The sequence below is a fragment of the Aethalodelphis obliquidens genome, unplaced genomic scaffold (assembly GCF_003676395.1).
Source record: "Aethalodelphis obliquidens isolate GAN/ISIS:26980383/991018 unplaced genomic scaffold, ASM367639v1 scaffold9, whole genome shotgun sequence".
Lineage (NCBI taxonomy): Eukaryota > Metazoa > Chordata > Mammalia > Artiodactyla > Delphinidae > Aethalodelphis > Aethalodelphis obliquidens.
Window position 1 is genome coordinate 22,697,620 of NW_020837953.1, and position 16,287 is coordinate 22,713,906.

Genomic DNA, 16,287 nt, shown 5'->3' on the forward strand with positions numbered 1-16,287 from the left:
CACCCAGTCTTGGCACCGGCCCTGCTGTCTTCTTCTAGGAGCTGGGGTGGGCCTCCCGCCAGCATGCTTCCCTGGGAAACATCGAAGTGAGTTAAAGTCAACAATGAGTTCATCTCCAAAAGGAATAAGCCGGCAGCCTTCAGGGCAGGGGAACTGGAAGAGGGGGAACAGGGATTTGGGAGCAGCGGAGGGGGTTAAGTGATGCTGGGACAGCCAGACCAGATCCAAGCCTGTCAAACAAGCTGGCAGCTCAAGGAACAAAGAAAAGTGCTTTCCCAGGCCAGTGCTGGATGGCTCCCTTGGCAATGGTGGTGACAATGAGGGTGTCACAATCCCAGGGACCATGAGAAGTGTACTTTCAAGGACTGGGAGCCGGAGCAAGACACTGACTTGCAAAGAAGCTGGGGAAGTTGAGTTGACGGCCCCATGAGCTCTGGCTCTGCTGGCCCCAGGGCTGCCGGGAGGGCACGTGCAGATGGCCATGTGGGCTGTCGAACCCACTGTCTCATCTTGGAGGATTCAAAGGGGGAGGACTCGGGTGTCAAGGCCAAGTGAGGAGCAGGCTCGTGATTGCAGGACCCAGCATTTTCATCTGAACATCTCTATCGTTCGATTCATCTTTGAGGGCTTTACGTTTGGATAATCGCTCCTGGTTTGGGCCAGTGTGTCATTTCTGTGCTTTTCACCTGGGGCATGAGGAAACCACATCCTAGAGGGCACTGGACTGCTCTCTACTCAGTTGATCTGTTGTGCCATGGGGCCGGGGAGCCAAAGGCAGAGCAAAGCCCAAAGTGAGCCGTACTCTGGGACTGGCCTGAAGCTGGAGTCACCTCTCTTTGGCCATCAAGTGGAATCCTGGTCTCTCCAGCCACCTTTCAAAGGCTGGACTCCACATGGAAGGAAGGGAGCAGACAGAAAAGCATGATGATGGCCCATCAGCTGCTTGTGCCGGTTGAGATACCCAGAAAACCCTTCTGGTTCAGACTTCGGATCTGACCCAGCGGCTGGGAGACGGGCAACAACTGCCTTGAATATGTACTTGGCCTGTCTCCCAAGGGCAGAACCATTGCTGAAGACTGTTTGATTTCTCCCATGCCCTCACATCCATTCTCACAAGGTATTTTATTGTATGAGGTATTTGCTGACCATGCATATTTATAATTCTTTTCCCACCACCAAACCAACAAAATGTCCACAGACATTGCATCTCAATTTCTCACAAACACATTCTCTTTGCATTCCCATGGTTTCCCCTCTCCCCATTTCCCTCTTTTTCTAAAAAACCTCCTTCGCCCTGTTGGTCCTTCTGATTCCTCTCCATGTGGACCAACTTTAACATTTCTGCTCCCCCCAGACCTTCCCCCCCCACCACCACCATCCTGTGTCTGTCTTTCCTTTCGATGTGCAGCCCCAGGTCCTTCACAGCCAGGCCTTGCTCAGTACACATGTCCCCTATAGTTTCCACCAGTTGCATTTGTCTTCTGTTATTGCAGGCTAGGTGTTTGTCAAGTGGATGCAAAAAAGTGAATGAATGAAAAAGTCTCACTTGAATGTGTTTATTCTCATATTATTCCTGGAGATCGTAGCTATTGATAAGACTTACTCCATTTTCCTTCTGGGAGTAAAAATAAGGCCAGCATCAAAGCTCATTAGGGCACTGGACCAAGATCTCTTTGTCATTGGCCACCACTGGTTGTGACAACCCAGCTCACCAGCGTCACCTCCCTCCACTCCCATCCCCCATCCCACCTACTCTTCTGCCCAGAACTACTCAATGGTGCCCAGTACCAATGAACTTTCAAACGTCAGTGCCTTTGTCCATGCTGTTCCCTCTCCCTAAAATGTTCTTCCTCCATGGTCTCGTCTGTGGAGCTACTCATATTTCATCCCCAGATTGAATCTTATGTGAAGGTGCTGCCCTCCCTCTGTGTTTCTATGGACTGCCTATAAAACTTTTATCACATCTAAGTGTCCCCAGCCCAACGTTAGCTCCTGAAAGCAGAGACTGTGGGATTCATTCTTGCATTTCCTGTCCTTTCCCAAGTCTTACGAAGCTGCGAAGCTACGGTTATAGTTGGAGACACACTTATGATAACAATGGCCAACATCTATATAGCACTTACACTATCCTAAGCCCTTGACTTGCATCGCCTCACTTCATCCTCAACACAGCTCTGTGACGTGGGTACTTTTGTTATGCCCATTTTTCAGATGAGAAAACTGAGGCACGAAGAGGTAAAGGGAAGTGAGCAGGGGCACACAGCTTATAAACAGTGGAGCCAGGACTTGAACTTAGGGAGTTTGGCTGCACTACCGCCGAGCTGTGTAAAAACTCACATTTTGCCTGTCCTTTTCCCCACCAGCGTACCCTGACACCCAGCCTGTTCAGGTCTCGCTTGTTTATCAAGAAGAGGAGGAGGATCCAGGGCATGAGTCATATGTGCTCACAAATAACGCCGTAGGGTCCTCACGGGCACCCACCGGGCCCTGCCTCTCCCCTCCAGACCCTCATCAGTCATTGCTGTGAAGCTGTTCAAGGCCACCTCACCACTGCCTGGCTGCCGGTATGCGTACCAGCCTTGGGCCCCGGGGGGCTACCTCAGGATGCTCCTGCAGCTGCCTACCCTGGGTGCAGACCTTGAAGATCCCAGTGCACCTAAACCTCATTGGGCAAAGCTGAAATTCTTTGCCTCAAGATCACCAAAGCCCATCTCACAGACTCTGGACAAAGGGGCTCTTTGGATTTCTGCCTGAAGCTCCCTTCTCCTCTGGGCTCCAAAAAAAAAAAAAAAATCCTTGGCCAGTGTCCCTCTTCCCAGACCCCTATTCTCCTCCATGCAGACTCCCTCCGCACCCCTCCCCATGAAACGTAAACCTCTGCAGAGAGCCCCCTGCTGGTCCACTAGAGCATCAGCTACACTGAGATGTGTAGGGAACCCCATCTTTTGAATTCCCAGGGCAGAAAAAAATAACTGTAACTCCATGTTGAGACTGGCAACTTTCACTCTCAGAGGGCAATGGCAACTGACCGCTCTAGTCGGTTACATGCCTGTTCAACGCGCGGAACACACACCAGAGCCCCAGGACTCGGCCGTGGGCAAGCTTTTTCTGTAAAGGGCCAGGGAGTAAGTATTTTAGACTTTGCAGGGCGGCTCTTCATCTCTGTCATTGTCGTGCCAAAGCTGTCGTGGACCGTTTGTAAACAAACGGGGTGGCTGTGTTCCAATAAAACTTTATTTATGAACTCTGAAATTTGCATTTCTTATCAGCTTCAGGTGTCACAACATATTATTCTTATTTTCTTCTACCATTTAAAAATGTGAAGACCATTCTTAGCTCACGAGCCCTATAGAAACAGGCGGCTGTTGGGATTTGGTGGGAGGGCTGTGGTTTGCCTACCCCTGCCCTCAGAAATAAGCTACTTGGTTAATGCCCGGTGCGCTGGTGAGGTGGGGGAAGGGGAACACAGCAGAAATCTGAGTCCCCAGGTCCTAGGCACAGTGGCCAGGCATCCTAGGGATTTGCCCAGCTCTGGCGAGAAGCGAAACTGACAGCTCTAAAGTCTCTCGAATAGACGTTTAAAGCATCTAGAAGATTCCTCCAACCTGGTTACACAGTGAGTTGGAAGGATTGCTTTTTCCTGAGATGAAGGAGTTGGCAGATTTGTCTTTTTCTAATCAAGGCTCTAAAAAAATACAGAAATCAAGGTTTTGACCACTTCTTCCTCTGCTGCTTGAGAAGGTATCTGTCCTCACTTTCTTCCATACCTCAGTCTGGGTCTCTCTTTTGGAAGTAAGATTTTGTTCCCAGTCTAGACTAGAGCAGACAAAGGAGCAAGAGGGATACAGGAGGCCAAGGAAAACCTCGGGGTCTTGTTGGGCAGAAGCTGCCCCTAGGGCGAGGCTGACCTTCTGACAGACAGAGGTCCCCCTGACACACTGGTTTCAGGAGTTGAGTTCAGATTCTTTATGTGACATTATTCTTCTGGAAACAATCTAAGGTACCTGGTCAACATTTTAAAAAAGTGCTTCCCTAAGGAAAAGGGAGTGGTGGGCAGGAGAGGAGGGGGTAAAGATTTACACAGAGATTTAGTCTAATGGCTTAAAAATCAAAAGGATCATTGGACAGATAGATATCAAGTGTAATAGGAAACACACTGATCCTGGGGAGATGACTTAATATGGGCCCTCCAGCCTCCTTGGAGCTTAAACACTTCTCTACGATTTGGAATTATCCTTCAAATTCCCACATCAGTGTGTGCTCTGGATTCACTTCTCAGGACACAGCCAGCAATCCTGAGTTATCTAAACCAGCCTGAAAATTAGAGGCCATTAATAGCAGCTCATAAAATTGCTTCTCAGATTTTCATAAGCAGAGTATGCTGAGGACCACAGGGCTTCGGTGACAGGAAGGAGAAAAATGCTGCTAGTTATGTTTCCAAAGCTTAGTCTGGGGATCTTTTTGAAGAGCTCCTTACCCAGCAATGAGATGAATGCCAAGACCAATATAGACTCTGTTTTTCCCACTTAGAAGTGGTGACCAGATACATGAAGAGAAGTTTCTTGGGGTTCCCAGGGGGTGAATCTCTCTGCTTTTGATACCTTTCCATAGCCACCCAGCCCATCAGCTTGCTATAAGCTTGTCTAAAACTTCCCTGGCATCCTGGGTTGAAAACTGATAGCAGTTTGGTCCATGAAGCTCCAATTGAACACACCTTATTTTTTTGTATTCCCTGTTGAGGTTGTCTGAACAAGGACTGTCTCTTTTTGTTGTCTACAAATGTAACAAAACTCTAAAAATGTATTCCGAGTGCTTCTCTGTTCTTCCAGGATCCTGGGGCTGGTAACTGTTTCACTCTGAGAAGCAGCCACTCCAGGGGCCCAGCTCTTGGCCCCAGCAGGCAGGGGTCACTTCATCAGTACTTGCCAGAGAGACACAGGAAACTGAATAGAGAAGGCTCTGCTCTCAGTTCAACCGGGAAGGCTAAGCCAACAAGCTGGCACTAACTAAGAGCAAATGGCCTTGCAATGGATCATTGCCAAAGGATAACGACCCTCAGGCTGCAGCATAAATATCAAGGCATTTGGGGCAGAGCCAAGACATATATTTTTAGAGTGCGCAAGACACTGCTGCAGCCTTCCTCACCCTGGCTCTACTGAGAGGAAAAGAGAGGATCTAAGATAGGTGGGAAAGGAGCTGGGTCTTACTAGGACTGCCTTCCAGTCAGCTCATCAGAAAGCCTCAGGGGGACTTTGGGGAAAGACTTTGCTCTTCAGATCTCAAACTTCTGTGTACCCAGGAATCATTTGAGAAGTTCTTTAAAACGTGTGTTATCTGGGCCCCACCTCCAGAGGGTCAGATTTCAGTAGCTCTTGGGTGAAGCGCAAGAGTGCATTTTTTAGAGTTGCCGTATGAACCAGCAATCCCACTGCTGAGCATACATCTGGAGAAAGCTATAATTTAAAAAGATACATGCACCTCTGTGTTCATAACAGCACTATTCATCATAGCCAAGACACGTAAGCCACTTACATGTCCGTCGACAGATGAATGGATAAAGAAGATGTGGTACATGTACACAATGGAATATTACTCAGCCATGAAAAGAATGAAGTAATGCCATTTGCAGCAACAGGGGTGGACCTAGAGATTATCCTACTAAGTGAAGTGAATCAGAAAAAGACAAATATCATATGATATCACTTATATGTGGAATCTAAAATATGACACAAATGAACTTATCTATAAAACAGAAACAGACTCACAGACACAGAGAACAGACGTGTGGTTACCAGGGGTGGGGTGGGGGAGGGATGCACTGGGAGTTTGGGATTAGCAGATGCAAAGTGTTACATATAGAATGGATAAACAACAAGGTCCTACTGGATAGCACAGGGAACTATATTTAATATCCTGTGATAAGCCATAATGGAAAATAATATAAAATAGAATGTCTATATATGTATAACCAAGTCACTTTGCCGTACAGCAGAAATTAACACAACATTGTAAATCAACTGTACTTCAATTTAAAAAAAAGTCTGCATTTTTTTTTTTTTTTTGCGGTACGTGGTCCTCTCACTGCTGTGGCCTCTCCCGTTGCAGCTCCAGACGCGCAGCCTCAGCGGCCATGGCTCACAGGCCCAGCCGCTCCGCGGCATATGGGATCTTCCCAGACTGGGGCACGAACCCGTGTCCTCTGCATCGGCAGGCGGACTCTCAATCACTGCGCCACCAGGGAAGCCCGTCAAAAGTCTGCATTTTTTACCAACTCCCCCAAGTGTTTCTGATGCTGATGGCCCTCAGATCACACTTTGACAAAACATCTCTTTAGAAGCTGCTGCTACTTGTCCGTTAGATCCCAATGAAAAAGTTTTTACAGAATGAAGAAGGAAAGTCAGGTCAAGATTCTCTGCTTCCTGTGAAAACACCAGTTCATTCTTTCCTATCAGAACTTGGCACAAAGTTTGGCATTTTGAACCACCTTTCTGCTCTATTCCTGTTGGGATCTTCCCATTCACACACACCTGTGCTTACTAGGAGCAAGATTCCAGGGAGTGAGAAGCTAACCCTGGGTCTGGAGGAAAAGAGAAAGCATCCCATCTACATGGTGTGTACTGGGTATACAATGCTTTCATGTACCATAATTCATATGACTACACTGCAGTCTTTCTGGGTAGTTAAATGAATATGTCAGTTTTAAAGCTGAGAAATTATAGGCCTGGAGGTATGTCATGCCTCCTCTGATCACCAAGACGTGAGGAAGGATATATGTGAAAAATATATTACACATACGATAAGCAGGGCAGGCAAACCAAACCAATAACTTTAGCTTGACTTTCCTTGATGAGGCTTTTCATCTGCTGGTAGAACTGAGGTTGGTTGTTGGGGACAGCAAATACTGCTGTAAAAGAATTGATGGATCACATTATAAAAATAGACGGAAAGTTCGTATGTTAAACACAAGCTGAGTATGAGAACAGGAGAGAAACAACCCGCCATATCATCTGGGAAAATGAAACTCCTTGGCAAGACTTCACAACAGCCTGATTCAAAATTTCATAATGAAATTATGTCACTGATCAAAGCCTGAATGAGCTCATGGGCTGATTTTTGCCATTCGTGTTTATTCTGGTTTGAACCAAATTGAGGCATCAGAAATACATTATCCTAGTCTATTCTCCGGAAGTCGGCTATGGCACTCTTGCTTGGGGGACCAAAGGGACAGAGTGAGGCAGAAGAGGACACCTTTGGATCCTCACTGGGTGTGAAGTTGCTTCTGGTCAGCTCTGAGACACTTCCTCAAACACCATGTCAGGGTCAAGGGCGTTCAAGCAAACTTGTGTTTAAGCTCATTTTACTTGCCCTGGGGGCAATAAAAGTGAGTCTCAAGGGACTGAAGGTATTTCCCGCTCTTGTCTAGGACATGGCCTGGTTTTGCTCTAGAAAGATTGTTTTGGGGTTTGTTTGTTTCAGACTCAGAGAAATAAAGGCCCAATCATCCCTCCCACAATTAGAGGATCTGACTTTATACCAAGTTGTTTGTTTTTATGGAACAAGCTACCCCACCCAGGATCCACCTTCTTCCGGCCTAACCACCTCTTCTCTGACCTAATCTGAAGGCACAGTGATGGACACTTCCTGACAACTTGAAGTGCCAAAAAAAGAGGGAGTCTTCTTGGTTGAAACACAGACATCCAGAGACTTGACTTTGGCTAGTAAAAACAGAAACTTCTGGGTCTTACTGCCCTCATTCCCCCGCAGGAATGCAGAGACATTCCCATCTGCTATTCACTAAATGTGTCCTCCTAAAACTCATGTATTGAAATTCTAATCCCTGATGTGATGGTGTGTGTGTGTGTGTGTGTGTGTGTGTCGGCGGGGGTGGGTGGTGGGGGTGGGTGGGGGTGGGGGTGGTGATGGTGGAGATGATTAGGTTTAGATGAGGTCATGAGGATGGAACCTCCATGATGGGATTAGTGCCCTTATGGGAAGAGGAAGACACTCCCTCTTTCTCCAGCATGTGAGGACACAGTGAGAAGACAGCTGTCTACAAACCAGGAAGAGAATTCTCACTAGGAAGCCAACCATATGGGCACCCTGACCATGGACTTCCCAGCCTCCAGAATTGTGAGAAATCAACGTTTGTGGTTTAAGCCACTCAGTCTATGGCATTTTCTACAGCAGCACCAGGTAAGACACGATCTATTCATTCCTTCATTCAGTGAATATTTATTTAGTCATTACTATGTTTAGTAGTAAGGACTTAGTCCTTACTAAGTGCTTTTTGAAGTCTTGAAGACACAGTGGTGAACAAACTTTCAAGGTCCCTGCTCTCAAGAAGCTTACATTCTAGTTTTGGGGGAAGCAGCTGATAAACTTGTAAATAACATAATTTTAGCTAGTAATAAATGCCATGAAGTAAATAAAACAGAATACTGTAACAGAGTAACTGCAAAAGAATGGGAGATTGTGATTTAGACAGATTAGACAGGAAAGACTTCCCCCAGGAGGAAGGGTTGCTGGGTAAAATACAGGATGCCCAATCAAATTTGAATTTCACATAAACAATGAATTTTTTTAGTATAAATATGTCCCAAATATTATATGGGACAGATAATATTTATACTAAAACTTATTCCATTGTTTATCTGAAATTCAAATTTAATTGGGCATCCTGGCTTTTTTGTTTGTTTGTTTGTTTGGTCACACAGCACAGCATGTGGGATCTTAGTTCCCCGACCAGGGATTGAACTCCGGGACCCTGAAGTGGAAGCACGGATTCTTAACCACTGGACCACCAGGGAAGTCCCATGGGCATCCTGTGTTTTTTATCTGCTAAATTTTGCAGCCCTACCTGTAGGTGACATTTGGGCTGAGAACTGAATGACCAGAAGGAACTAGCTATGCAAGGTTTAGGGAGATGATGATTCAGGCAGAAGGAATACCCAGTGTAAATGTCAGAATAACCAGAGAGTGGAAGGTACAAATGAGGTCAAATAAATAGGCAGGGACCAGATCATGCAAAATTCTTTAGGGATAGCAAGGAGTTTCAGTTTCTCTCCCTCTCTGCCTCTCTCTCTCTCTCTCTCTCTCTCTCTCTCTCTCTCCTTTAACGCTGAGAGTGATGATATGCTGTTGGAGTTTTCAGAAGGGTGACAAGATCTCATTGGTATTTGGCTGCTGTGTAGTCGGCCACTTTTGGAAGGGCTTAGAGGACAAATTCAGAAGATAATTAAACTTAACCTTCTGTCATTGGCCTGGGAAGAGGCATCTACATTTGAGGGTGGACCCAACTAGGAGTTCTAGGCCGGGCGTCCAGGGTAACTGGGCGGTTGCTACGGAGGGCAGCTTGGTGGTTGCTAGGGAGAGAGAGGGGCGGGGTTCGACGCAGGGCGACGTCTAAGAGGCCGGGGCGGGGGCGGAGCCTGGAGTGCGGCGGCGCGCGCCTCGCGTTCGCAGGAAGTCGCTCAGGGTAAGGAAGGGATGCGAGCGGAAGTGACGTAGTCCCGCGCACGCGGTGCAGCGAGGATCGGGCGGGTTGTTTCCTCCCGGCTTGGGAAGTTACGAGCTCTTTTACCCCACGTAGGCCGGACCCAACGCTCCGGTCCCCGTCCCGTCGGCAAGATGGTGAAGCCCAAGTACAAAGGACGGAGCACCATCAACCCCTCTAAAGCCAGCACAAATCCTGGTACGGGCAGCGGGGCTCGCGGAGGGTGGGGCTTGGAGGAAGCTTGGAGGGAGGGACACCGGGTGGCCTTGCTTGGAGTGACCTCAAGCAGAGTGGCCTTTGGGGATGAGAAGGGAGAAGATGATTACTTGTTTATAGGCCCTGAGGAGGGCTCAGTTTTGCACGCCTGTCAAGGCTAGATGGCAGGCACCAGCTCTAAAGCCGGGAAAGTGAACACTCAGGCCTGGCAGCCATGGGGCATCTCCACCTGTGAGGTGCAGAGACTGGGAAGCTCTGAGTTGGAAGGGACACTTAAATTTGACCTCTTCAGGTGTTGAAGCCCCTCCCCCAATATAGTTCAGTCTTGTATGAGTCCAGCTCTCCAGCTCAAGGAATTACTAGAAGTACTATAAATTAGACAAAGGCAGACTAAAAGTGATGTAGCCTGACCCAGCTGGCCCTTTACGCTTGGCCACACTTGCCTACCACCTTAGCTTTGACCGTTTAAATGAGAAAGGGCTAGTAGATTTGGAATCATCCCATGATGATTTGGATTTCAAATCTTGGAATCATCGCATCCGGTAAAGTGCATAGAAAATGCTACAGGTAAGTATGATTGTTTCAGTAAAGATGTTTTTGAAGATGTGTGTGAGTTTTGTTGCGGTTCCACCACAGAATGAACAAGATAGCCTCTGGGGGAGTCCCTTCCATTTGGGTTTAGTTAATAAAACATATTAAAATATGGCCTAAAGTTTTTGATTTTAATTCATGTTGAATGTTTTACCTGGACCGCTGATAAGTTATTCAGTTTGTGTAGACTGGGATCTGACAGCGTTAGACCTGAAGAGGCCCTTAGAGATCATGATGTTATAGGTGAAGAACTGAGCCAAAATAGGGGAAGCGTCTTGTCACAGCTGGCACACGTAGTGAGCAGTAGAGCTGCCAGTCCTGTGATTTCTGCCTGTTTTCTACTGCATGACTTCAAGACAGATGACTTAAAGGCATCCCCAAATGAGAAGCTAAGCCGGTATTACTATGCTAATTTGTCCTTCTCTTTCTCTCTGAGATGTAAGGCAAGAATTACTACCTATTTTGCTGTTGATAAAACTAAGGTCAAACATTAGGAAATTAAGAAACTGGTACATTAGGAACACTTATGTGTCAGAATCGTAGTCTTCGTGATGCTTTGCCTGTAGCAGGCACTCAGTATTTGTTAAACTGAGACCCAGAGGTAGGTGTCTTAGTGGTTAAGAGCACAGATGGTGATCTGATGCTTTTGTTCAAATTCTGGCTCTTGTACAAAGATCTTTGTACAAGATGCTTGCCCACTGAGCCTCAGTGTCTTAACCTGCAGAATGGGGAGAATGCATCCCTCTTGGTAGGATTGTTGCATGGATTACATGAGACGATGCCTATAATGTGGATAGCACAGTGCCATAATTAGTGCTCAGAAACATTACCTACTATCATTTTCAAACACAGTCCTACGGAGGGTTCCAGATTAGGTCAACTCTGTCATACCATGTAGCTTCCAGGAATGATTTTGTTGGAGCAACACGTGGAGAAAGTGGAGATTTTGCAGTGAGGTGGCAGCTTGCCTGCTTTGAGTGAACTAGTTGGTGTGTTTGAAGCAATGGCTATACTTAGACTTGTTGGCTATCAAATAGTGTGCATTCCACTTCTGTGTTTCCTAGATCGAGTTGAGGGAGCAGGAGGCCAAAACATGAGGGACCGGGCCACAATCCGACGCCTGAATATGTACAGGCAGAAGGAGCGCAGGTGAGCGTGGGCGCTGGTGTCCTCTCCCCTTCCCTTCCTGCCCTTGACTTATAGCTGACACCTGTTAAGCCTTTGATATTCCCACCCCCACTTTCCCCAGGTAGGAGTAGTGTATTTTCAAATACCGTTTTATATGATAAACTGAATTTTGGGTTAAAGACATGCGCAGTAGGGGGTGAAATAGTGATTGTGTCACTGTACTGTACAACAGCCTTGTTCCTCACAGCCTCGGCCTACACAAATGGCATGTTAAATCTCAAGGTACATATCTGTCAGATAGAAATCTGCTTTTCTTTAACAAAGCATGTAGGATGGTGTCATGAAAGCGGCCGGAAAACTTGTTTTTTCTAATGACAAACCTTAGATCACAACATTGTGGCACTTGGAAACTCATCACAACTCGGATGTGCTGAGGCAGCCTCTACCACAGGGGCTTGCTGAGTGTGGCATTTTGCGACCTGGTCTTATTTTGTCTTATTCAATTTGTTTGGTAATTGGATTCTTCATCCGTTCTAAAAGATGTGTCTAAAACACAAATGTCAATGAACGTAATCTGCCTTAGTCACCTACTCTGCAGTTTGTTTTAGAATTTCGAGTTCCAGCAAAAATCACCCTCTACTTAAAATTCATTTAAACTAGCCTTCAAATAATTATCCAAAAAAGACTCAAGTATGCAGTTTTCTTTTTCAAAGCAAACAAACAGTAAACAGATTTTTAAACATGGTCATTAGTCGTTATTCATCGAGCAGAAATCATTACATGCTCTGTTGCAAGAGGTTAAGTGGCTTTGGGGCAGTCTGTTTTGAATGTAGAAGTACTTTTTGTTTACCAAAATCTGTATTTCATGATCACTTAAAACTGGAAGGAGAAAAAAAAAAAGAGGTCCTTTTGATGGAAAGCGTATTCTGTAAACCCAACTTTGCTGTAGCCAAATCTGTTGTCAACCCAAATCTGTTACTTCTGTTGTCAACCCAAATCTGTTACTTCCTCAATTCAACCCAAATCTGTTACTTCCTCAATTCAGGAACAGCCGTGGTAAAGTGATTAAGCCTCTGCAGTATCAGTCAACGGTGGCTTCTGGCACAGTGGCGAGAGTGGAGCCGAACATTAAGTGGTTTGGTGAGTGTGGTCCTTTGCTACTTTTACCCTAGAAAATGTGTGCTGTATGGAAAAGGGTAGAATGTTCAGGTATCTAAAAGGCAGGTATCTGGGGGCTTCCCTGGTGACGCAGTGGCTAAGAATCCGCCTGCCAATGCAGGGGACACGGGTTCGATTCCTGGTCCGGGAAGATCCCACATGCCACGGAATAACTAAGCTCATGCGCCACAACTACTGAAGCCCGTGCGCCTTAGAGCCTGTGCTCCGCAACAAGAGAAGCCACCACAATGAGAAGCTGGACACACTGTAGTGAAGAGTAGCCCCGGCTTACCACAACTAGAGAAAGCCCACGCACAGCAACAAAGACCCAATGCAGCCAAAAATAAATAAATAAATAAATAAAAATAAGAGGCAGGTATCTGGGGTGAGGGGAACTGCCAAGGACAGTATGAGAAAGGGATGAGATAAGAAGTCCCCACTGTGGGAAAAGTGCAGAGAAAAGTCGTGGCGGTGGCTTCCATAAATGACTTCTTTTTGAAAAGAGCCCATCATTGTTCACCGTGAGTGAACCTCTTAGACAGATGAGATCATCCTTAATGACTAGCATTCATTAGAACTCTCCTCTCCTAATTTCCAGTCACCTGGAGAGGTGACTTTGAGAGGTGCCTTGCAGGCGTGTTTGTGCCTTTAGCCTAAAATTCCTCTGAAACACTGTTTCTTAGTGGGGTTGTATTTGGACTGAGTGACAGTGAAAGGACCTCTCGTTGGTCCTTCCCAGGAATGAATAGCATATCTCCAGAGGCCTTGGGGAAGCAGGATTTCTTCCTTTGGAAACTCCACCTTCATCTCTGTTGGGGCTTTCAGCCTTTCCCTCAGCCACTGCCAGCTGTGTGGGCACATCAGATGGTCAGACGACATTCTTTGCCTGCTGCTTGACCTCTCTTCTGGGGGGCAGATGGCGCCTACCTTTGCACATCTCGTACGTCTCTTGGTGGGATTGGTACCCCCTAGGAAACTACAGCACAGAAAAGTGTCCGAGAGAACTCCTTCAAGAGGCCTTTAGCATGGTGGCAAGGTCCGGTGACACTAGATCTAGACCTCCTGGGTTTGAGGCCTAGTTCTGCCATATCTGGGGCCATGGTCAGGTTCTTAAGTTTGCCCATCAATTTCTCCATCTGTAAAATGAAGATAAAAACAGCACCTATTGCGTAGGACTGTTGTGGTAATTAAATGAATAAATACTCTTATGTAAAGTGCCTAGAATAGAGTCCAGCAAGTAGTACAATAGAAGCTTTAACAGCTGTCATTGTCACCATCCCCGCCAGTGTGTTCGTCTTCACCTTGAGTTTGGCATTTGTGCTGCAATGCGCTGTTTAGTGAATACGATCTCTCACTTCCAAGGTGTTCTCCAAGCAGTGTTATATAGTTTCATTTTGTTCCTTTGCAGGGCTTTGTTGGTTAATTTAATAGTGCCTTCAAACCCTAATGACCCTAAAAACCAGAGCTGTGACTCTTAGGTGCTGTGCTTCGGGATTCCCTTGAGTATGCTAACTGATCAGCTGTGATTGGCTCCAGATTTCTTTGCCAGATCTAGCAGGAAGTAGGACATTTGTCAGATCTCAGTTCCATTCAGTGATGTTTATTTTTCAGTTTCATCCAGTCAGGGAATTGGACTTGGAGAACTATTGAAACCCTTTGTGTGTCTGGGTTGGTGGATTAGTTCTTAGTGTATGAGTGCAGGAGAGGCAGTTTTTTTGGTTTTTGTTTTCTGGTTTTTTCCTTCTTTTAAGTTTGAAAATGGCTACGTGGGATGGATGTGTCAGGTGTTTGGGTGAGTGAGGGCAATTTAAAATCTTACCTTTATAGCACAGGGAGATCAGCTCGGTGCTTTGTGACCGCCTGGAGGGGTGGGATAGGGAGGGTGGGAGGGAGGGAGACGCAAGAGGGAAGAGATATGGGAACATATATATATGTATAACTGATTCACTTTGTTACGAAGCAGAAACTAACACACCAGTGTAAAGCAATTATACTCCAATAAAGATGTTAAAAAAATAGAAATAAATAAAATCTTACCTTTCACTGTGTCCCTGGGAAGATGGAGGCGGAAGTTGTAAGGAGCTATTTATTAAACAGCAACATTCTTTTGTAAAACAGGAAATACACGTGTGATTAAGCAGTCATCGCTACAAAAATTTCAAGAGGAAATGGACACGGTCTTGAAGGATCCATACAAAGTTGTCATGAAGCAAAGCAAGTTACCCATGTCTCTTCTCCATGATCGAATCCGGCCTCATGTAAGATGGAGGATGTCCCCGGCCACCCGTGCACATCCCTCTCTACCATACTTTGCTCTTGTTTTTCCATAGAGAATAGGGCCTGCTTTCCGAGACTTCGCCTTTCACCTTTGTTAGGGGTCTCACCTTTAGCATGAACGGAATTCTGTCGGAGAAGTTCAGTGGCATAGTAGTGGCCCAAAGCACAGGCTTGGGAGTCAGGCCTGAATTTTAATCTTTGCTCCGTCCCTTCCCGCAGCCTTAGTTAGGGTTTTCTGCGAGCTTTCACTTCCCTGACGGGTAAGTCAAGGTGACCCCCTCCTCGGGTGACCGGATGCAGATGAAACATCCAGTGAGGCTCTTGGCACATGGCGAGTACTTAGGCCACCACTGACTTAGACCTAAATAGATCATGGCTGTTAGCAATACTATTTTTAAATGTTTTTGGTAAGCAAGCTTGTTTAAGTGGTAGTTCCATCAGACTTTGGGGAAACATAGAATTAGGATTGGCTTGGTAGGAGGGAGACCTTTGGTGTTGAGCACTTTCAGCTTCTTGAGAGCTCCTTAGAGAGTCTTTTCAGCTGAAGGAAAGGGTGCCAGTCAGATTGGTCGTTAATCATTGAAGTTAGAAGTGCAGTAAAGACCGAATCTGGCTTGACTGGAATTAGTTTCACACGGAACCAAAGAAATGGCCTAATGCCTGCCTACACATTTTTACTTGCTTTGAATAGTAATTCCCAAAAATGTACATAAGTACAGCGCAGAGCTTCAGTTCCAGCATGAGGAGGGGAAGAAAACACTGACATGCATACATGGATTAAACACGGATTAAACAGTTCAAAGAAAAGCGTTTACTTGCAGAACAAAGTAAAACCCAAGGCCTGGTTATTGCCTCAGGTTTTGTCAATTATGCTTTGTTTTATGACAGACTAGAAGAATGTCACCTATTAGTGGAGTGACTGTTTTCTTTCAGGGAAACACGTGAGTGTAATTCATGAACGACAGACAAGTTGCTCATTTCCTTTGTTCTCTCTGTCCTCCCTAAAGCCATCTTTCAACAAACTATTGACTCCTGTTTATGAGAAGAACAGAGAAGTTCTATTATGGATTTACTGCTTTGTTGCCCGTGGCAGTTGTTCAGTGCTTCTAAAATTCAGTGCTTAAATGTCTGACGCATAGAATGAAGGGCCCACAGCTGCAGCAGTTTGTATTTTGGTGCAGACAGGTACTCAGAGTAACTGATGAGTTTTCTGCTCTGGCCTTGCAAAACCTTACCTGTTTTATTTTTAGTGCAATATCTACTACTCGTTATGAAATCTGATTCTGAGATTTGCTGCACAGTGGAGTCAAATCAGATATGCTTTTTTTTTTTTATTTTTAGTGCAATATCTACTACTCGTTATGAAATCTGATTCTGAGATTTGCTGCACAGTGGAGTCAAATCAGATATGCTTTTTTTTTTTT

General features: G+C 45.9%; 1 protein-coding gene across 3 annotated transcripts in view; it reads left to right on the plus strand.

The window, feature by feature from the left end:
• Positions 1 to 9,464: 9,464 nt before the first annotated feature.
• The window catches only part of GNL2 (G protein nucleolar 2), a 30,098-nt gene continuing 23,275 nt past the window's right edge, over positions 9,465 to 16,287 (plus strand). Inside the window, exons 1-4 of one of the 3 annotated variants that reach the window (XM_027109058.1) lie at positions 9,465 to 9,691; positions 11,365 to 11,449; positions 12,474 to 12,568; positions 14,705 to 14,844. In XM_027109058.1, the coding sequence (XP_026964859.1) occupies positions 9,628 to 9,691; positions 11,365 to 11,449; positions 12,474 to 12,568; positions 14,705 to 14,844 (384 nt within the window). In that variant the 5' untranslated portion in view covers positions 9,465 to 9,627. Of the gene's footprint in view, positions 9,692 to 11,364; positions 11,450 to 12,473; positions 12,569 to 14,704; positions 14,845 to 16,287 lie in introns of those variants that run through there. The other 2 variants (XM_027109059.1, XM_027109060.1) reach the window with 2 other exon arrangements.